General features: G+C 44.7%; 1 protein-coding gene across 1 annotated transcript in view; it reads left to right on the top strand.

Annotated features, from left to right (window-relative positions):
• DIP2C (disco interacting protein 2 homolog C) overlaps positions 1 to 22,172 on the top strand; it is a 247,211-nt gene that overhangs the window by 123,863 nt on the left and 101,176 nt on the right. Inside the window, 4 exon segments of the mRNA XM_032474107.1 lie at positions 521 to 592; positions 2,163 to 2,330; positions 12,074 to 12,184; positions 17,605 to 17,730. Coding sequence (XP_032329998.1) covers positions 521 to 592; positions 2,163 to 2,330; positions 12,074 to 12,184; positions 17,605 to 17,730 — 477 coding nt within the window.

The raw sequence follows: 22,172 nt of genomic DNA, 5'->3' as shown, positions 1-22,172 counted from the left end.
GATAAATACCTTTCTCATATTTGGATCCCATAGGTCCTATGTTCTCTTGCTTTTGTTTTATCTATTGTTTCACTCAGTGTTAGTCATTTACTTTCAGAAATACCATAGCAGTGTATAGTCCGTGGGACTGACACACCTGATAGGGAACATGCTAACCAGTGGCGGTTTGGGCCCGCTCTTACTGGGGTAGATGCCTACAAAAATCTGTTGTTGGTTAAGTTAATGAGAGCTGTGTGGATCGGGGAGGTTTCCTGCCCTGCAGATGCGAGTGAGATTGCAAGAATCTAATTTTGGACCCCATGAGAGCTTGAAACCCTGAGAGGAAGGGCTGGGACGAGTGTGTGCCTAGCAGAAGATTTTATGAGTGTGTGTTTGTGGGTAGAGGAAAAGTCAAGGTGAAGTCTTCTTAAATTACAGTCATAAGGAAACAGAAGACACATAGATGTGACTGTTTCTTCTTAGTTGAGTGATCAGCTCTACCCTTGGAACCATCCTGAACTTTCCTTTCCTTCTCTTACAGGTGACATCACACAAAAAGGATATGAAAAGAAGAGATCGAAATTGATTGGCGCCTATCTGCCCCAGCCTCCGAGTACGTAAACCTTGATGAATAGCATGAAACGTCAGCTTTGAAAGTTAACTGCCACATGCAGGAGAACAGCTGAGCACAGGTCCTTCCGCGGTCCCTGGTCTGCATGTAGATCACGATGTTGAGGTGGCGGGAGCCACATCCAGCTCCCTCCTGTGATTGCAGGGTGTTCTGTGAATGGAGAAGAAACATAGAGGCTTTCTATAAATGTGCCTAATAAATTTAATAGATGTTCCATCTGTAGGGGGCAGTAGTATGTTTGATTACTTTGAAATGCTATAATCATAAAAAATATGAGCATTTGTGATTTAAACATGACTTTTGGCTTTGTGAGCTAAAATGATTGATAATGGCTTAATCAGTCCAAGGTTTTTGTTGACGTCATTGGTGGGGGCAGTTCTAGAAAACAGTGTAACATCCTGCCTGGGATTATGAAATCGTAAAGGTTGGTTGTGTTTTGAAATGTGATTGTCCACGTTATGATTTCTTCCCAAGTACACATTCTGTTAAATTCCAGTGTTTTCACATGTGCAGGTTTGTAGACTCTCTGCACTCAGCTGGGTTCTGTACATTTTAGGGGAAGGAAGAGGATACGGGCTGCAGCTGTCACACCTCTGTTCTGGGGGAAGCTTAGTGCAGTCTGAGGGCGATCTTGAGAATTTTCTGGGTTAAGAAAGGCTCAGAGCTAACACAGGCCCTCCAGGAGGAGGGAGGACAGCGGCAGAAAGGGGCTCTGCAGTGATCACTTTGGGGCACAGTTAAAGCCCCACTGCGAGGCTCTGCTGGGTGAGGTTTAGGTCTGCACACGCCTGCACAGTGCAGGCCGTGCCCTCCGGGCTGCGCCCCTCCAGTGCTGTGCCGGCACAGAAGGCGCGTCCTTGCCGGTGCTCACGTTCCAGGGCACTGAACTTGGGTGTTGAGTTTCTGCTGTTGTGTAGCTTTGTTTGACTTCATGTGATTTCTTTCTCTCCTCGGTACTTGAGAAAGTTAACATGGAGATGGGCCCGCTGTGCGGGCTGCCTGCTGACGGCCTGAGTTTCCTGCTGTCTGGTTTATAAAAGGAAGAAGCCGCGCTGTCTGAGTGAACGAAAAGTCAGTGTGTTGGCCAGCTGACCCTGTGTGGGAGGCTTCAGAGCACACGTGGGCGGACGTTTGGAGGTGGTGTCCCGCCTCCCTTCTCGACCTCGAGCAGGACTGCTGTGGGGACGGCCGTCCGCACGGCCCATTGTCGTGCATTCCCGTCTGCAGGTGGCCCCCCCGGTCTCAGAGGAAGGCTGGCAGGGAGACAGCAGGCAGGCGCTCATGTTGTTGGATTTTAATTTCTGGGCCTTAGCAAACAAAGGTGAAACAGAAGCAGCTCTGTGCGTTTCCGGAAGATGGGCCTGGAGCCGCTGCAGGGCTGAGGACGCAGTTGATCCGCATCAGCTGGGCGCTGAGGGTGGCCCTGTGTGGCATGGTCCCTTTGGTGTTCTGTGTGCTGTTCTGCATGGGGTCGGCAGCTCTGCTCGGCGCTGTAACAAATTTAAAAAAAACTAAAGTTTGAATTAATTAGTTTTTTTTCAACTTGTTACAGCAGCGAATGGAGCTGCCGTGGTCCGGTGTAGACGGCAGCACAGTGAAGGAGCCCCGAGAAGAATGCTGCAGGCGGGCAACATCGGGGTGTGTGACATCCGGGACGCCGCGGTCAGAGAGCGGGTGGCCAGCACCGCAGGAAACCGGCCGCTGTTTTACTTTCGCTTCGGTGAGCGCACTTAACTGAGATGAGAGAGAGACCCCAAGACAGGCACGCGTTTGAAATGGACTGTCCAGCTAAAGCCATTCTAAGCAGCTGTTGTAGGGCTTAGCCTTGGTGGCACCCAGAAGGTCCTGTTTCTGAGCCCCTGTTCTCCATTCAAGCTCATGTGACTTACTGAGGCCACAGTGCTCCTCAGTCACAGAGCTTGTCACAGACCCTGGATCATGATTGTCTCACTGACTCAGGGCCCATTTCTGAGTCTTTTCTATTAAAATATAATATTCTGTTTTTACTACCCTCTTTTCACTGTTGGAGCACCACTTACAAAACACTTAAGAAAAAGGAATACATAACAAATTATACAGTTTTTCTTAAAAACTGCTGGTCTTCCACTAACCTTTGTCTCATAGCCAGAGACCTAGGTGAAGGATGAACTCTAATGAATCCTGGCCTCTGTGATATGCTTCAGAGAGAAGGGTCTGCACCTTCGTCATGTTCCTAGGGGCATTCTCCAAAGGGCAGTTGTGGCGTTTTGAAATACGAACTTTGAACCAGTTAATCAGAGAGTGCATTCTTTGAGGTCGTGATCCTATTAAGAGGTCAGAATTATTTGGGAGCAGATTTTGAATGTAAGATGCCCAAAAAGATGTGTTCAGTGCAACTTGTAGTACAGGAAGGAAATAAGCATGTAGAAGCTTCAGGGTTTTACCTCACATAAAAGACACTGCTTGAGAATCATGCACAGGTGGTGGGTAAGCTCTGGTGTTACTGTCAGCCCCCAGGATCTCAGAACAGGGCCCTCGGCCTGGTCTCTCAGCCATGGCTCTGTTCCCCTCCCCGGGACAGCTTGCTGACGGAGGTGATGCGTGTCCTTGTGGGTAGGACGGAGGGCTGACGGGCGGGCAGTGGAGTTGAGCCTTAGCTCTGGGTCCCCGTCACCATTCTGTGAGCCTCACGCACCTGTTGAAGTGTGAGGCCAAGAGGGCTGCTGCGCTCTGTGGGCCTCGTGGGCTGCGCCATCCCCATGGGAAGGAGAAGGCGGGTTCACCCGTGGTTTGGGGATGGGGAGACCACATGCCCATGCGGTTCCGCAGTTCTTATTACTGATCTTTATTTCTGAGGAGTTGCCTGGGTGAACAGTCACTCGTTACGTAAAACTGCCCCTGGGAAGCAGTAAGGAGGGCCCACGGCTATGAATCAGAGAGAGATCTTTCTGGACTAGCTCGGTCTTAGAAATGATTCTTTTGGTGTAGGGATCTTCCTGAGAAGCTTCTTGTTTCCTTTTCAGTCACCTTATTCTGCCATAAATTTGTCTAAAAGGGGTTTGTGTTTTGATGAACTTCTTTTTTCATATTATTTTTATTTAGAGGAAATACTATGATTTCTCTAAAAAGTATTTTTAAAATATTTCAAAGGAACTTTTGGGATTTCTTTGGGACACACGATTATGAATTAGGACGCCCTGTACAGCCTTCGGCAACAGCTCAGCCCCGAGTTGGAGATGCCAAGCATTACCCATCCTCGGGAATGGCCCTGGGGAAGCCGGCTGTTTCCTGGCCTTCCTCTCTGTGCAGGGGTGGGTGGCTGGGGAACCCAGTCAAAGATACGCTGTTTTAGGGAGCGCAGCGTCGAGTGCTCACCTAAATCTGGATGAGGAACAGAGTGCCGAGCTGGACAGAACAATGAAGGTGATGTATTCAGTGAAGGAGGGGGTCAGAAAGAATACACTTTTGAAAGTCCTTTGCAAAGAGAAAATACTCTTCGGGAGACTGCATTCTTTGGTGCTGGTTCTCCTGCAGTGTTTTGGCTGTAAATTCTTGCACTGATCTCTTAACCTGACAACACTTGTAAAAGTAGAAGATAAGACCCACTCAGTAGCAGTGTCTTGAGGGTCATCTTAATGAACGATGTTAGCCTCTGTAACTGAGTCTTCAGTGCTTTCATCACAAGGCCGTGCTGAGATGAGGTGGTAAAATTTCAGCCTCGCCATAAACAGCAAAGCTTTCCTTGACCAAATATAGTCCCTCCCTCTCATGTGGTGTGTGTTGGCCAGGCCTTGCTTTCCACATGGCTGGCATCAGACGCTGCTGAATGGGGGGAGTTATGTAGACCCAGTCTTCTCCAAGTCCAGCTCGGCTCTCCCCCAGCAGCAGGCGGCTTGTGCTCAGTTAAAGGGATTTACAGGGATGGAGTCATTGTGAAAATCTTGGTGAATTTGGCTATGGTGACCAGAGGGCAGTCTCTGTTTCCTTCCTACTCTCTGGGAATCGGCTGTGGGATCCAGGAGAACAGCCTCCCCAGAGAAGGAGCCTCTCCGGGTTAGGGCGAGTCTGTTGTCCCCATTTGCTCTGGCTGGAGATGGCAGGTGGCCTCGCCGGGAGCGTAGACCCGTCTGCATCAGAAGGGCCGCACACGCAGCAGCCTGGCCTCTCTTCGGCTGCTCCAGCCTTTATCTGATGTTCACGCTGTTTGCACACAAGGCGTTCTGCATGTGCTTGCCCCTCTGCCTGTACCTGTGGATTGGCTAAAGCTCAGTGCAACTGTCACTTCCCCAGGGATTCCTTCCCTGATCCCTGGGGTTAGGACGGGCCCTCCTGTCCTGGTCTTATGGCATCCTACTTCTGAAATGCACAGTTATAGGTGTATGGAGCTGTGGAATATTTGATATCTCTGCCCTACCCTTACCCGCAGTCGGAGCCCCAGTGTCCTTTCCACAGCAAGTGACAACTCCCAGACATTAACTGAGGGATGAACTGGGAATGGTCTGCATGTACAGACCAGTGGCTGGAGTGTAGGCCACCTACGCCAGTGCCTGTGGTGGTGGGGGGGCAATCTGGCAGCTCTCCCGAATTACCTGCCCACTCACATCCTCCCACAGGCCCCATGTGTGCAGAGGCCAGTGTGTCCATCCAGGTGCCATGTTCACTCTGAGAGAATGGGGGATCTTTCCTAGAGCCAGTCCAGCAGAGGGCAGATGCAGAGGGGCTGCATGGTGCTCAGGTCTGCCTTGAGCATTCAGGCAAACAGACCTTTTACTGCCTCGGGCATCTTCTGTCTGTGATCACAACTTTTTTTTTTAATTTAAAAACATTTTTATACAATTTTTGAAGATTACTTTCCATTTACAGTTATTACAAAATATTGGCTGTATATTCCCTGCGTTGTACAATGTGTTGTACAATGTGATCAGTTTTATTTTGATTTCTGATTTCGATAAAATGCAGTGGTAACATGTAAGTGCTGATCATTTTTCCATATCTGAAAAGTCAAAGGATAATCTGATTTTGGACCTCAGCATATTCCAGTCAGTTGAGTTTTATTTTATTACTAATTTGGCAGTTCAGCTTGAAAACCCTGGTATTTATTGCTGTAAATGAGGAAACACTGTCCTGATGTAGTTCTGTTCCTGGGAATGGCCCGCATGGAGAGAGCTGTATCTGCAACCCAGGTGCAGACTCTCCTGTTTGAGGGTTATGGGGGAGTTGGCAGAGTATAGCTTGTGAATTTTGCACTTTTGGTCTCATGCAAGATGAACTGTTTTATATTTAAGGACATAAACCTGAGTCCAAGGCCATTGTGTTCTATATTCCTCAGAAAATGAAGCTTGCCGGCACTGCTGTGGTTTGTTGCCTCTGGTTCTGCATATTAAACACTGCTTCTCTGGTGCCAGGGGCACAGTTTGGTTCGTGTTTGTATCCTGCCCCAGAGTTCCGATCTCCCAGAGTGCAGCCTCCCTTCCCTGGGCACAAAAGCGTGATGCCCACCCTGACTGGGGTGGTAGGAACACAGAGCTGGTCCCAGGGGACTTCCTCAGGTCAGGAGTCATGCCGTGCCATCTGTTCATGATGGGTGGGCTGTGAGGCGCAGGGTTAAATGCCAGAAGGAGAGAAGTACGAGTACTTAAATCAGGGTGCCCTGTGTTTGCATGAACCCTTTCCAGACTGAGTTGCTATGGGAAATGCACTTTCATCAGCCGTGGTCACGATCCTGGTACACAGCTTGCTGCTCTCAGGTGTCTAAGAAGTCTTTTATTTCGTCAGTCACAGCTCCTGGTTTGATGCATGAGTTTCTTGTTCCTTTCAGTGTCCTTGAACCAATCAGGTGTCCCTCCCCAGGCAGCAGTAGTTAACTGGGAACAGCTGAGCCGCTCCTGCAGCTGGCAGAGCTGGGCGTGGGATCGCTGAGCGTCCACCTGGACAGTGGGAGTGGTGTCTGCTTGGGACCGGCTCATACAGGTTTTTGTGGGAAGTGTGAGAAAGATGCAGACATTTGAAGCCTCAGTCCTGCATGTACTCCCATTGCCTGCAAACTTACGTTACCTGATGAACGAAGCCTGGTGGCTGGGATGCAGGAATCAGACACAAAAGCAGCGGCATGTGGGGCTCCCATGAAACCCTGAAGCTCCAGCTCATCAACACTTTTCCAGGCATGAGTACCTGAAAAAATTCAGACATGAAGAGGAAAACGGCTAGCAGATTTATACTGATTTATGGCAAGGCTTTATGCTAGCGGAGGCTGAGGCAGGCTAGCATGGGCCTAGGTAGATGGTACCGTGCTGCTGGTGGAATGCCTGTCGGTTTTGTGCTGTTCTCATCTGCGTCAGTGCAAAACGAATGTAGCAAGTTTCTTATCCAGACACAGTGGTACTGTTTATTTTCTGGCAAAATCCTTGATTGCACTTACTTTAGAAGTAAGAGCTGCTGTGTGAGAGAGTGTAATCAGGTACTAGAAGAGAAGGGGACGATTCAGAAATTGTTTTTGTACAAACTTGAAATATGGAAGCAGCCTCGACAGGTTCCCGAACTACCCGATGCTTGATCTCACTGACGTGAGATCCACAGACTGCTGTGCGCAGGGACAGACAGACAGACTTGACCTAGGAGCAGAGCCCCTCGTGCGTTACTGTGTCCACACCCACACCCCAGAGATGTGGGAGCGAGGTTCAGAGGCTGAGTGATTTGTCCAGCTCCACAATTACCGAGAATAATACCAGAATTTGGACCAAGATCTTTTGGTTTTAATTGTTACATACATTTTTATTCAAGGTATCTTTTACATATCCTTTATGATTTCTTTTAAAAATATGTTGAAAGCCAAGGTTTTTCAGTGTATTTCTCTTACTGTCTGAATTGAGATATTCTTACTTTTTCTAGAATATGTAACGTTCTGAGTAAACCATGTTTTCTGCACTGTAGGTCTCCTGGCTTGTAGCACACTACTGTGTCAGAGTGGTAGACTGGCACCTGTGGACCTTATTCTTAGATTAACGTAGGAGGATTATTGTGATTTCTAGCGTCTGGTTTACCATAGCATTAATGAAATGACTGCGTTTACTTCATAATCTGAAACTGATGGATTGTGTAGGTGCCAGAAACATCTTGTTAGGAGTTCTCTTTGGGGAACCTTTCTTTTCTTATTGAAGTATAGTTGATTTACAAGTATTATGTTAGTTTGGGGGACCCTTTCTGAAACGTGTTGGAAGTAATTATTTGAAGTTCTAATGAAAATGGCTTATTTCTCTGCTTTCTCCCCCTTGAGCTTAAAGGAAGTTTTCACATCTGGAGGGGAAAAGGCATTTGGAGGAGTGAGTAGTGATGGGATAGGGCCAAGGCCTGGGAATAGTGACTGTGTCTGCCTGAAACCTGGAGGCATGAGTGGAAGGGGGCTGGAGGAGAAGGTGGGTGTGACGGAGGGAGGCTGAGGATCGGGTGAAGGAGCCAGGGCTTTGTTCTGTGGTCCACAGGATGCAGACGTGAGTCAGTCAGAGCCCTACTCAGCCTGAAGAGAGCCTGAACTTCGGGAGATGTGATGGCCCTGGTGGCAGGGAGGGGCCTGGGCAGGCTGAGCGCGAAGCCTGGTGGCTCCTCTAACCTTGAGGACAAAGTGTCGGGTGGGGAAGAGAGGAGTCACGGGAATGAAGGTGTCCGGGGACGTGGAGTGTGGGTGCCCCTTGCAGAAGTGTGGAGTCCCTGGAGGGTGCGCCCGGCGGCGGACGAGGTATTTCACTCTCTGCTATAGTCCCCTGTTAATTTCCTCTTTTCCTCGTACACGTCTCCAGTCTCCTTCCTCTGGTGAAGAGTTCTATTTACAGTCCTGTTGCAGTTCTAGCAGAAACAGAAAGTCACCAAGAGTGTCGTGTATAAATGTACGTGTTACAGCCCTCTGCACGAGCCTTGAAGTTTTCACTTACTGTCTCAGCAGTACCTCCTGAACCCCTCCTAGGAGCCTGTTGGCCCAGGGGAGACAACCAGTCTTTGCCTGATCTGGGCGTTTCACGTGCTGTATCCTAAGCAGGGATTGACGCACACACCTTCCTGTTAAAGACCTCAGCAGCTTGCAGCTGATCTGAGTTTGTTCCCAGGCAGCAGCCTGAAATTGTCCCAGTTTCCATCTCTGCTTATAAGATTGCTGTTGAAGAGCAGCTTCGTGATGAGGTCACAGAAAGACCTCCTCATGGATTCGGAGTACCAGCTGGATTTTGTCCGTGTGACAGGTGATCGCTGTACCCAGAGTGCAGCAGTAATCCGCACAGAGCCTTTGCCTGAAGGGCTGGCCTCTGTTTGGGCTCCGAGTGACAGCAGGGTGCCTGGGGGCACCAGGAGAGGTCGCCCATCACAGGTGGAAGGGCACTGCCGAAAGCGACTCGGACAGCTTGAGTGCAAGCCCCAGTCCTGGGCCTGTGTTTTCTCTCAGTGGGACAGCAGAACTCTGTCTCATATGGTTATGCTAATTAATGGGAATAAAGTGCTTATACCAGTGCTCTGAAGCGTTGGCTGATCTTACCAGTCCTGCCCGAAGATGGGAAGCTGAGGCCCAGGGTCTCAGATGGTGATGGCTCCATCTCCAGCTCCAGAGGGTGGTAGTGTCCCCAGTGCATTTCCCCTCAGTTCACGTGGGTCTGAAGCTAGTGGGGCTTAATAAATGTTGGGGAAGAGATCCAGTCTTGATCTCTGTCCTGTTCTTGCCTAAGGAGAGTTCATCTTTGTCTCCTGCTTTGAATGTCACTGGACCTTTACCCACCTTCCTGCTGACTGCTGTGAACCCGCCCACATGCTCTGCCTGGACACTGGCTGTCTTCTGGCTTTTGTGAGAGCTGGTTTTTGCAGGTACCTGCAGACGTGGTACCTCAGCAGTGCCAGCACTGAGTGTCGCTGTGTGTTTCTCTAACTGCCTGTGATTATCCGCACCAAGAAGGAGCCTGTTCCAGCAGCCTGTTCCAGCAGCTGTGAGCTCCTCTTCCAGGGGGTCACGAGCAGGACGCCTTGGCCACTACCCTGGCTTCTCCTGTGGTACCAGGTCATGCTAACTTGCAGTTGCATATTTTATTGATGGCTTTTTCTTACCGGAACATACCTTTAAGCTACCTCAAATTTCATTCACAGTGACGTTAGATAGAAACTAATGATTGAAATATGCACACTTGTATTTTAGTCTCTTGTAATGTTCTGTTGTTTGAAGCTATTCTCCTTTTATTGAATTGATTCATTCCTTGTAAAACTATTGAAAACTTGGGTTGTAAACTCTGTCTTTCAGCCTATGAGAGTAAATGTGCACAATGTTTGTGTGTAAACAGTTTTCTGGGGAAAGGAGTTGAGGGGTCTGTAACAGGTGGGCACTGCCTGCAGCTCCGTGTCGCTGGGCCGTATGTGAGTGCTGTGACTACGCTTCCCAGAGGAAGTACGCGGCCACCCAGGGAACTGGAAGGGGTTAAGGCTGAGATTAATTCCAGGAAGCATATTTGAAAAAAAGGGATGGGTAACAGGATTGAGATTGAAAGATAAACGCGAGTGTCTGTATGTACAGGCACTGTTTACCCACGGCAGCTTGAAGGTGTGTGCTTAGTTTAGCTCTGCTTCTTCCCAGAGCTGCACTGCGATGTCAGCAGATGGAGGAGGTATGAATCCCCAGGACAGGAGAACGGGAGAAACAGTGAAGCATAGCTATGTTGTGAGGTGGATGATTAGAGGCACCTCATTGAGCCAAGGAGAAAAAGATGACAGAAGACAGTGCTGACGAAACCACAGGGGTGGGTGTGGCCTCTAGGAAGTGGTGATGCACATCGTCCCCTTGACCCGTGTTTGCTCTCTGTAGAAATGGAATGAAGAGCTTCCGGGGCCAGGACAGTGGGCAGTGCTGTGCCCCAGGGCAGTAAATCAGAGCACACACGCTGGAGGCTGAGAACAGCTCCAGCCCCAGCGATGACCCTGTGTTTAGTCATAAGACAGAGGACTGGAGGGCCCTTCTTTGGGCAAATGGAATAGCCCAGGTGAAAAAGGGCCTATTGGAACATAGAGCTAGTGATGCCTCTGCCGTAGGAAGAGATACTTGCAGCTCCTTCAGTGGGAACAAAGAAAAAGTTGTAAAAGTTGACAGAGGAGAAAAGAAAAAAAACAGATTTTATATAAAGATTATAGCATCAGAATGACATTTAATAATTTAACTTCCCAACAATAATAACTGACATGAAAGGCAACAAACACAAATTTCAAATAAATATATTTATACAAGTTGAAAAATTTTTAAGTTTACAAGTAATTTTTCTTAGAATTCTAAGGTCCAGTTTATAAATATAGATGCAAATACCACGTAACTAGTATTTTCATTGTAAGACTTGCCAGTACTCAAATCTCATAAACTTTGTGCATCTATTTGATAACAATACAAAGTAATTTTTTAAAAGATCATTTGTAGACATAACGAGGAGGCTTGGAGCTGTAAACAGTTCAGTGACAAAAACCATGAACAATGTTAACACGCTTGCTAGATGAAGAACTCATGGAACCCAACATAAGGCTGCAGGGTGGGTGTCTTTGGTGCAGTTCTAACATAGCTAACCTGCTAGGTGGGGCCCACAGACATTCCATCAATAAGTGAGGTGCAGAAGCCACCAGCATAGGAGGAGGAGCACGTCTCAGGGGTGAGCGGCCGACTCCCGCAGAGCATCCTGGAAAACCCAGGGACTGGACGGTTTTCTGTTTAAACTGCTATCTCTGGTTTACTTTCTATCCAGCATCACCGGCCCTTTTCGGATAAAGCAACCACAGTTAATGTTTTCATGCTCATTGCTCAGAATTACTTGATTTCTGCACTGTAGTGATGAAATCTTTCCCATAGTCCCCGGTTGTGTCTACAAGTGCTCTTGGCTGCCCTGGTTCTGCGTTAGTATCACGCTCGCTGGCGTTCTGTCAGCTTTTGACCAACACCACTGAATCATTTTTATCTGACCGTGTTAACAGTTTTGGTAATTCTTCAAAACCATATCGAAATATAATTTGTTTGATAACTTAGCGTCAAATGGAGTAAGAGTCCAGAGTTTGACATTTTGAATGAACAAAGATTGGAAGTTCATGCTCAATCCTGGTTGCCTGAGTTATATCGTCAAAGTATCCTATACGACTGTATTTCACAGTACCTTTAATGATAAATGTAATTTTAAAAACTTGTTGCTTGTGGCTGACTCTGCATGTCCTCACATGACGTAACAGACATTTGGGGCATGAAGGAGCCCGCACTGGGTCTCTAAAGGCTGTGGTGTCTGGGCGTGAGCCACGCCCTGCCCTGCACGCTTCTTCCTTCCTGCCCGGCATCCCTGTTGTCCGGCCTCCACGCCCACTCCCAGGCGGGCTCCAGCTTGGCTGTGGGAAAGCAGTGGGTCAGGCCTTTCTTCTGCCAAGTGATTTGCTTCGCGAAGTGAATTAACTCCTGCTGCCAGTGAACCTCACCTGACTTTGCTGTTTCCCTTCACCCAGGGGTGGATCAGGCTTTGCCTCCAGAGCGCCGGGCTCCTGTCACTCCTGCCTCTTCCTCTCGCTATCACCGCCGACGGTCCTCAGGGTCACGAGATGAGCGCTACCGGTCCGGTAAGGCGCCAGATGTGGGTGGGAAGCCACTGACACTGGTCTGTAACGTGGTGCTGGTGGAGTGGATGAGTGGGCGCACGTCTGCGGAAGCTGTGTGATCACAGTGCAGTGAATCTGGATGTCTTTGTTGGTGGTGGTGTGATTGACAGATGACACCTTACTTCAGACAGAAATACACCCTCTAGAGTACAGGAAAATTCAGTAAATCGTAACTTTTTAAAATATTTTTAAAGATAGTGATGTCCATTATTTAGAATTTCACAGTAATTTAAACAGTACAAGTCTCTTATAAGCAAAATTTTGCTCATTTTTTAGGTGTCACTTGAAAAGTTTGGTTTTACTTTGTATAAACTTGGTTGCTAGTACTTTTTCCCTCTCTTTTAATCTCAGTGATTTCTGGTTTTAAAGTGCAATTTTCAAAAAAGAAATAAAATCCTTAATATTTTGTACGTTCTCTATTTCCTTTGCGTTTTATGATGTGAGTAAGAACGCTGTCTTGCTGTTCCGCTTTATGGCAGTCATCACCTGGGCTTGGCTGGCTTAAATTTCTTTCACTAATTTGGCATCAGAAAACTTGTATTGTGTTACTGCTGTCTGAGGTATTTTTTTTCCCAGCATCTAGATTAAAGTTGCTTTTTTCTGCCCCCCTACTACAATCTTTAAGAGAAGATTGCGGTAAACGTTGCTGGCACGCAGCAGTTCAGGGCATGTGTGGATTGCGGACGATGACAATCCAAAGCATAGCATTTCTGTGTCACTTCACATTTTGCAAAGCACTTGCAAGGACCTTATCTCACGTAGTTTTTATAACAGAAAGTTGAGGTGCTTCTGACAGTTTCATGTTGCAGAAGAGGAAGCTGAGGCTACAGGAGGTGAAATGGCTCAGTCAGCTCTCACCGGGGCTGGGTGGGTCAACCCTTTAAACCTCTCAGTACCGTGTTTCGTGGATCTTTCCATTAATGGATGCTTCCAAGATACACCACCACGGTCTCCACCAAGGCGGTGTGCGCCTGACTTCCTGGCCCTGCTCTCCTTCCTGGGAGGGAAGAAGGGGCAAGACAGACGTCCATGGCATTGGGAATCTTTATCGGCTGAAGCAAGAGAATGGACTCGAGACGCTAGGAAGAGGCCCAGAGCAGCCTTGCTGCTGCTCCATCTACCTTCTTGGCCCTCCCAGGAGGCCTGGTGCCTGGGACAGCACGTGAGGGTGGAATGAAGGCAGGAGTTGGTTCCCAAATCCACCTTCCATTTTCTTCAGAGGTATTTTAACACCTAGCACATTACAAGACCCCATCTTATTCAAATGTCTTGCAGGCCCCTTTCAAATCATTAGGAGAGTAGAGGCACACACACATGCTGTAAACGTGCTGGGGAATGCTTCCATATCACACACACGTGCACACACTGGGACACACACAGGCAGATGCACGCACGTAGGCACAGTAGACACACACAGACATGTATGTAGACATGCATGTAGACACACAGGTAGATGCATGTTTACTGTCATCCGTATATTCAGTTCTCACAGAAACTAGTCAACTGTTTTTATTTCCGTGTTGTAAATGAGAAAATTGAAGTTCAGCGAAGTATGTGATTGTTAATGATAATTAACTCATCAAACAGGATGCAAATCTAGCTTTGTCTAGCTCTGTAATCTGACTTCTTACTGCATAGAAGATTATGTCTTGTATTCATTTCTAACCTCTAACTTTCTGTGTTAATTTTTAATTAGATGTAAATTAAATCATGGTACCATCTGTTTTCTACGTTACATGTCTTTCCTGACAATGAGGGTGGGGGATGATAGGCCCTTCTATTCTGTGTGATCTTTGGTAAGGTGTGCTGTCTTCTCCAAATCCTTCTCGTCCTTCTAAGAAATAGGTCAGGCAGGTGTTTTTCTTTCCGAGTACAAACCTGAGAGAGGCCGCCAGCTTGCAGGTGGAGGTGGAGCTCTCTGTGCCCAGGCACGGATCCCCTTGCCTGTGCCGCCCCTTCGTGGGCGGAGGAGACATGCGCAGAGGCACTGAGTAGGGTGGCTGTGGAGCAGAGTGGAGGGTGACTTCAGGGGACTGACTGTCACCGGTCAGCAGAGACACGGCCAGCACAGCCCTCTGAGCAGGGGACTGGACCTGTCGTGTCTGGCCCACCTCAGGCCCTACGTTGGAGTCACTTAGCTTCTCATGAGCGTCATTATCCACCGATTTGTCTGTCAGTCACCTGTTATCTGTCTGTCATCTACCAGTCGTCTGTCTCTCTCCACTCTGTCTGTCTGTCCATCCACCTCCCGTCATTTGTCTGCCTTCATGTGTACTACCTACCAGAAGAATGTCAGGCCCACAGAGACAAGGATCTTTGTTTTGTTCATTTGTGTATGCCAGGCATCTAAAATACTGCCTCGTTAATGGCTTTTGAAGGAAAGGAGGCTGATGAGGGAGGAGGGCACATCTGGGGAAAAGCAAGAAATTAGGTAGGAGGGGCCAGATTTTAAGGTCTTTTATAAGCTGTGCTTGGCATTTGGGCTTTATCCTGAATATGATAGGGCACCACGTGAAGATTACTTTGGTAGCATTGAGGAGAATGGAGTAGAAATGGAGGAGTTGGAAGGACCTGAGATTGATACATGTTTAGGAGCTGAGTCAGTGCCAGTGACACTTGCGATGGTACAGAATAGCTCTAGGACGTGAGGGCAGGGGTGTGGGAGAGGGGATTGGGGTGACTCCTGATGTCTAGCTTGAATCGCTCTGCAGACGACGGTCTCTGGGTCTGCCTCTATTTAGAGAATTAAGGTTTCCGCCTGTAGGTTAAAGATGGTGAAACTGGCCTCAGCTGTTCACTTACCATACAGAGAATACTCTGAGAAATTGTGTAGACGTTCCTTGAAGTGTCATGTAAGATGTGAAAAATATTATTCTGTATATACTGTGGTAATTTTTTAAAATTTATGCTTCTCAATTTTGAATAAATGATGCTGGGTTAATTTATGTAAGGAGCAAGCATATTCAGAAGATCCTTCATATGCTTGTGAAAGCTCGGCTGGCCTCTCATTTTCTGAGCCGAATCAGAACACCGCCCCTCATGTAGCCCGGCGGCCTCCCAGACGAGGGGTCTGTGGAACGTTGCGGGGGCTCATTCGGTACCTCGCTCACTGTGTTTACCTGCTGTTTCCTGTGTTTAAGATATTCTAGTCAGTTTTCTTCTTTTAGACACTTCACTGATATACTGTTAAGTTACTTTCTCTTAGTGTTTATGCTCGTGTGTCATTTTTTAAAATGTATTAAATCTTAAAAGCTTGTTTTGGTCTGTTGCTGGTGTACATGTTTCAGGATTTTCTGGGGTTTTTTTCTCCCAAGCCACCATGGAAGATTTAAGACATTCAAGAGAAAAACTTTTGTGGCCCTTGGGAGATTTGCTTTCTAAGATTCTTTGACCAGTGGAATTACTTTAGTTGCTTCAGTGACCAAATTATATCAGCCAAGAAGTAATTCTATTATCTTTTAGATAATTGACCTAATTAATAGTCTTGTCAATGATACAGCCTCAAATTTAATATCTCCTGGCTATATGTTTTCATTTCATTTCTAAAACCCTGGCTTTGCATTGTAATGACCTTGCATGAGAATTCTTCAGAGTAGTGTGTACCTCTCTTCCTTTTAAATAACTTAATTTGGAAACTTAAATTTGATTTGGAACGTGAATGAATAAATGAACAGGCATTTACTGAGTACCTCGAAAATGTCAAACTCTGTATTAGGCACTTTATTACTTTTACTTGATAAAGTCTAGTTTGAGCTTTAAAAAATTCTAACTATTTTTAACACCTTCTCCTCTCGAGCAAAAACCCTAGAAAAGAAAACGTTGAGACTTGTGTTGTTTCTATTCCAGCTAAGACTGACTATGACAAGAAAGAATATTAAAACTAAAATGCAACATATGATTTCCTGTGTTTTAAGTGATTGCTTTGTTTGGTTATGAGGTTGGGAACAGTTTGAAAACCCACATCTCGTACTTTGTGTCGTGCCTGGACAGGAGCACCTGCCTCTCAGCTCAGGCATCCTGGTCTCACCTGTGCTCATCTCAGGGAGACTGTCTTCCCTGGGACAGTGAGCTCAAGAGAGTTGAGGGGCCTGTTGGGGATTCAGGACCCTTTCTGGTATGTCTATGAGGTCAAACCATTTTCAGAGTAACTCACACGTTACTTGCCTTTTTCATTCTCATTCTTTTGTGAATGAACAGTGGGTTCTTCCAGAGGCTGCCTGACACGTGATGATGTTATCATTCTGACAGCCAGTGGAATCTGTGATTGTGAAGTCTTGTGTTTAAAAAAGTTTTACAGTTTCCTTTCTAGTGCAGTAAATATCAGAGTATTAATCCCATAAGTGAAACTTGTGAAGGTTTTCAGCAGTTTTTGAGTTTAAGGTGTTCTTTGGGTCGAAGAGTTTGAGAACCATTCCTATGAGAATTGAAAAATGTAATTTTTTAAATAAAAAATTGAGAGAAAGTATGAACTAGAAACTTCACCTTCTGAACCCATCCCTGAAGCTGACTTTATGCTGGTGACAGTTTAAAGTCTGATTCATAGCAGTGATCAGTGTCTGAGAATAGGGCCTTGTATCCTAGTATTCATTCATTCAGCAAATGTGTGAATAGTTTTGTATACTGAGCACTCTGCTACGCGCTACAGGTGAGGCATAAGTACAGCAATCGCGTTTGCTTCCAGAGTTAGTTTACCCTGTGGAGCTCTTCCCTAGCTTCACGGTCAAGGAGCCACTCAGTCTTTTCGTCCTATTGTCATTCCTGCCCCATTTGGTTGTCTGTTGTCTGTCTTCAACCAGTTAGAGAGGAAGCTGTGAGAGACACAGTACCTTGTCTACCTGAGTCTGCAGCCGGAGGGCTCTGCCTCACAGAGTGGGTATTAAACATTAGTGGAGTTAGTGTAACAGGTTTATGTGTACAGAGTGCTTAAAACGGCGGACTACCCCATAACTGATGCTTGGAAAGTGTTAGCTTAAATCATGACTTAACAACCAGTAGGGTATATGTAACTTCCCTTGATAGAACTTTGAAATGAATTATGAAGCTTAAACATGTGACCTGTGAAGAAATATTTGAAGATCGAGGTCCATTCACTCTAAGAAACGAAAAATTCACAGCAATTTGCATCCAGTATTTGATTATTTATACAGATTCTAGGGTAATAAATGAATAGTTATAGTCTGCAAATGAATTCAAATGCCTTTTTCCTGAAGCTTACAAACTAGCAGATTTACACTTATTTTCCTTCCTTCTCTACCCATCCCTTGGTGACAGTTCCTGTTGGGAGGTAAACTATTTCACAGGACAAGAAAGAAAGCAGAAAAGCATGGGGCCTTCAGGGTGTCCCTGAACAATGGAGTGACTGAGCTCTCTCTTTGTTTCAGATGTCCACACAGAAGCTGTTCAGGCTGCGCTTGCTAAACACAAAGAGAGGAAGATGGCAGTGCCTATGCCTTCCAAACGCAGGTCCTTGGTGGTGCAGACCTCGATGGATGCCTACACACCCCCAGGTGAGCAGCAGGCCTGTCTGCTTCATGAAGTGACGTGACCAGCCTGCCTTAGAATTAAGCCACTGCCAGCAACAGCAGTCTTTTTAGCTTTCAAAATCATGGTGCTGTAATACAGATTTTGAGAACCAGAAGTCCAGAAACATAAATGCTCTGAATTAAATTTGGACGGAAAATTTACATCATTATGTATATGTCTATATAAATGTGTTTTATACTTTTCTTTAGACTCAGAAATACGATACAGACTTTTAAAATCCTATAAAATTTTATCTTATTTTTCACATAGCAAGAGAAGAGTTTGTACATCCGTTGTACTAACTGAAGCTGGACTTCTCTTCTGCTTAGACTGACTGATACATTCATATTCTCAAGTCTTAAAAATGTCAGTAAGTTGTAATGTTGTATTAATAAGCTGAATGAATTGGAAAATGTAGACAGTTAACCCAAATCTGGGGTAACCAATTTTCCCTGTAAAGTGCAGGTGGTTTTTTGAGGCGTCACAGCTGCTGGCTCTGCCACTGTGGTATAAGAGTGGCCGTGGTAGCACGTCAGTTAAAGGCGTGGCAGTGTGCCAGTAAAACTTAATTCACAAAAACAGGCAGAGGGTTTGGACCACAGACCTGCCAAACTCTGATCTGAATGATTGAAGGTAATATCTCATTTAGATTTCTGCTTTTTGTTTAATTTTGAATTTCATACAGCTACCTAAGATCTCTGCTTAACTCTGCCCAAATAATTATAACCTATATGATCTTCAAAACTGAAGTGAAGCACACAGTTAAATTGTCCAGGTATTAGAAACATGAAGGACTGAGCCTAATTAACTTGATGGTTTTTGTGTGTTATTCTGGTTCCAACATTGTTCATGTTGTTGTTGCCACTCTGTCTTTTCTGCAGACCTAAGTTACCTGGCACACCACTTTTGTTCACAAGAGAAACCTAAGGTGCAGTAAGAATAGTTGAATATATAACACTTCTTGGAGTCTTTTGAAGTTTAGCCCTGAGTATTTGCGAGCCAGTGAGAGCAATAGAAGCACACACTTCAACTCGGAATGTGGTCGAGTATACCCAGCACTGCTTCAGACAACCCCTAAGTCTTCAACCTTACAAGCATTAAAAGCGAAAGGCCTGAGCTTTGTAAGACAGAACTTAAATAGTACAAAGCTTAGTTGTTTTGTTTTTTATTAGTAGATAATACAACAAATGTTCTTTATCTCAAGAACATAATATTCTAATAAGAAAGAGAGTCCTTTTGCCAATTTCCTTACTCTCTTTCCTTTCTTTATACTGAGCCACAAAATGTAATTTGGACTGTTTTAAAATCAGCATAATTAATATGCTTAATCCTATTTGTTTAGTTTATGGTTATAATTTGCCAAAATTTATAATGTGAAAATTTTTATTTTGTATGTATTTTGTATAACAAGTAGAATGGACTTAACAAGGAAAACAAAGCCACTTAAAATATTCTAACCAAATCTTTGGAACTAAACAGTATTCAGGGAGGTGGACATTCTTCTGAGCCACTTTCTGTAGGAAGTGTTGAATCTAAAGTACAAGGTGCAAGTGTGTTTTTTCCACATGTGTCCATCCTCAGCGATGTGACTGTGTCATGCTGCATGATGAAAGACAAAACATTCAGGAGAACAAACTTTGTACAAATGTCTTTGCAAAATACAGAAGAACATTATTGGAAATGTTGTTTTCAGTGAAACATCTGCGTTTGATTGACTATTTTCATGCACACCGTATAATACATTTTGTAAGCTGTCATTCGGGAGTCCTAGTGACAGTACCACACTGGGTAGGTTTGTACAGTCATAAATGCCAACACCATCATAAACACTTTTATTCACAGCCCATTTTGTGCTTAGCAGTGGTCTACATACTTGTAACTGTGCTTGCATGAACAAAATCTTGGCTTAGCTTCATTTTCTCTCATTCTGTTTTCCTTGGTTGCTGATAACATTTGTTAGAACTCATCTCGTGTCCAGTTCTCTTCAGAGAATATTCCTGAAGTCTGTATTCTCTTTATGAAGTGACTGGTTGCTGATTAGCATCATGGTTTCTGGGAAAGACACAATTAGGGTTATTGCAGTGCTATTCTTTTATAGGGGAAACTCCTGCTGTAGTTTTTCACATATAAAAATAGAAGAGTATGTCAGCACTTTTGCTTCCAGCCATAAAGAAATAACTGGTAACCAGACTAACCCGTACACCATAAACAACTATAAAACTGCACAAATCAGACGACTGTTTGTAGACTGTGGACCTCATTCATGGAATCAAATGAAAATACATCAAAGAACTAAATAAAAATATAGTCTTAATACTTGAACTGAGCAGAGAAAGGAAAAAAAAATTTTTAACAATAGAAACTACAGAAATGAAAAAATTTAATAAAAAATGAAATTCTCTGGATTGATTCACTGGATCAGTTTAAAATCAAATTGGAGAAGTGGAATAAAAGAGTCTGTGAACTTGAAGAGTGATCAGAAGAAATTAATTAAACTGAAGAACAGGGAGACCAAAGATTAAAGAAAACTTAACAGAACCTCCAGCATCTGTGATATGTCAACATACTTGTAATTGAAATCCAAGAAGGAAAAGAGAGTGAGAAAAGGGAAGAAAAACTGTTTACAGAAATAAGGGTCAAAAACTTCTCAGATTGATGTAAGACTCCACCTCACAAATACCAGTTCGGTGAGTCCCATACAAGTGAAGTACAGAAAGAACCATCCCTAAGTTCATAACAGGCCAAGTGCTGAAATCCAAAGATTAAGAGGAAACCTTGAAAGTAATCAAAGGAAAACAGACACGTTGCATACAGGAGAACAATCGTATGAAGTATACATACTTATGTGAAGATACAGTAAAGGCTGGAAGATGATGGAAAGACATTTTAAAGGTGCTAAAAGGAAAAAACCAAAACTGTCCACTCGTATTCAGTGAAGGTATCCTTCATGAAGGTGAAACAGAGGCACAATGAGACGCCTGAGAGCTGGGAGGATGTGCTGCCCCCAGAACTGCAACCCAGATGCCATTCAGGCAGTGGGAGGTCATGGCAGGTAAAAGCTGCATCTGTGGAAAGGAAAGAACGCTGGAAGCAGTAAATAGCTGGGGAAACATAAAATACTCTGTTTTTCCCTTGTAATTTTCTTTATAACAACAACTGCACAAAAGACAAGGCCAGGCAAATGGAATTATACTGTTGTATAGTTACTATGTTTTTGAAGTAGGAAGCAGAGTGCGGAAAGAAGGAAATGTATAGTGTTAGGTGTGATGTGATGAGTACAAGTGGGGAAAAAGTTTGTAATGTCAGATTTGAAGAGCAGTTACATTATTGACCCCGTGTAGACTCATCAGAGATTCATATTCTTAGCCCTAGAACAACCATTACAAAAATGAAAAGCGGTAGAGATAAGACTTTAATAGAGGACATAAAATGAAATTCGTTAAAAAAAAAAAAAAGGAAGGAAAAATCAACAGAAAAAGAGATAAAAATCAGAGGAATGAATAGATAACGAGTAGCAAAATGTTAGGTTTAAAGCCACTCATCAGTGATTACAATAAATGTAAATGGACCAAAGGCCCACATTAAAAGAGTTTGTCAGACTGGATGAAAAAAACAGGAAGCTACAGCTATATGTTGTCTGCAAGAGACACATTTAGGTATAAAAACAAGGATAGTTTTAAAAATTATGAAAAAATACACACTGGAAACATCAAGCATAAGAAAGTGAACAAAGCTGTATTGGCATCAGACGAGGTAGACGACAAGACGCAGTACAAGATACAAAGAGGACTGTTGCACAGTGGAAAGCAAGCAGTTCACCAGGAAGACGTGACAATAAATACTCATATACCTAAAAATAGAGCGTTACAGTTTACAAAGCAGCAACTGGCACAATGAAGGGAAAATAGAAGAATCAGAGCTAATAGTTGGAGATTTAAAAATAGCCTTTTTTGTGTGTTTCTTTTTCCAACTTTTTTTTTTTTTAAATTTTAAGCCTTCAGAAAACTTGAAAGTAAAATTGACACAGGTATACTTTTCACCTAAATTAAGCAACTATAACAATTGGGTCATATCTGTGCTCTTTTACACACACACACGCACACGCACGCACGCTGTTGCAATCATCCTGACACTTCACACCTAAATACTTTGTCATCTGTCTCCTTAAAATGGACACGCTTATGTAATAACAGTACATCATACATAAAATTTTAAGCACAAAATACCCTTCTTAAATAATCGTAAATTTACCAAAACAACACTATCAACCAACTTGATGCAGTTGATACTCACAGAGTGTTACACCCAACTATTGCAACAGTACAGTCCTTTTGAATACCTTTCTTGGGTTATAATTTACATCTCATAAAACTTAGCACCTTGTAAGTGTGTAATTTAATGATTTTTAGTAAATAAATAGATTGTG

This window comes from Camelus ferus, chromosome 35 (genome assembly GCF_009834535.1).
Source record: "Camelus ferus isolate YT-003-E chromosome 35, BCGSAC_Cfer_1.0, whole genome shotgun sequence".
Taxonomy (NCBI): Eukaryota; Metazoa; Chordata; class Mammalia; order Artiodactyla; family Camelidae; genus Camelus; species Camelus ferus.
The sequence above is the reverse complement of the archived record's forward strand: the minus strand, read 5'-3'. Positions and strand labels throughout refer to the sequence as shown.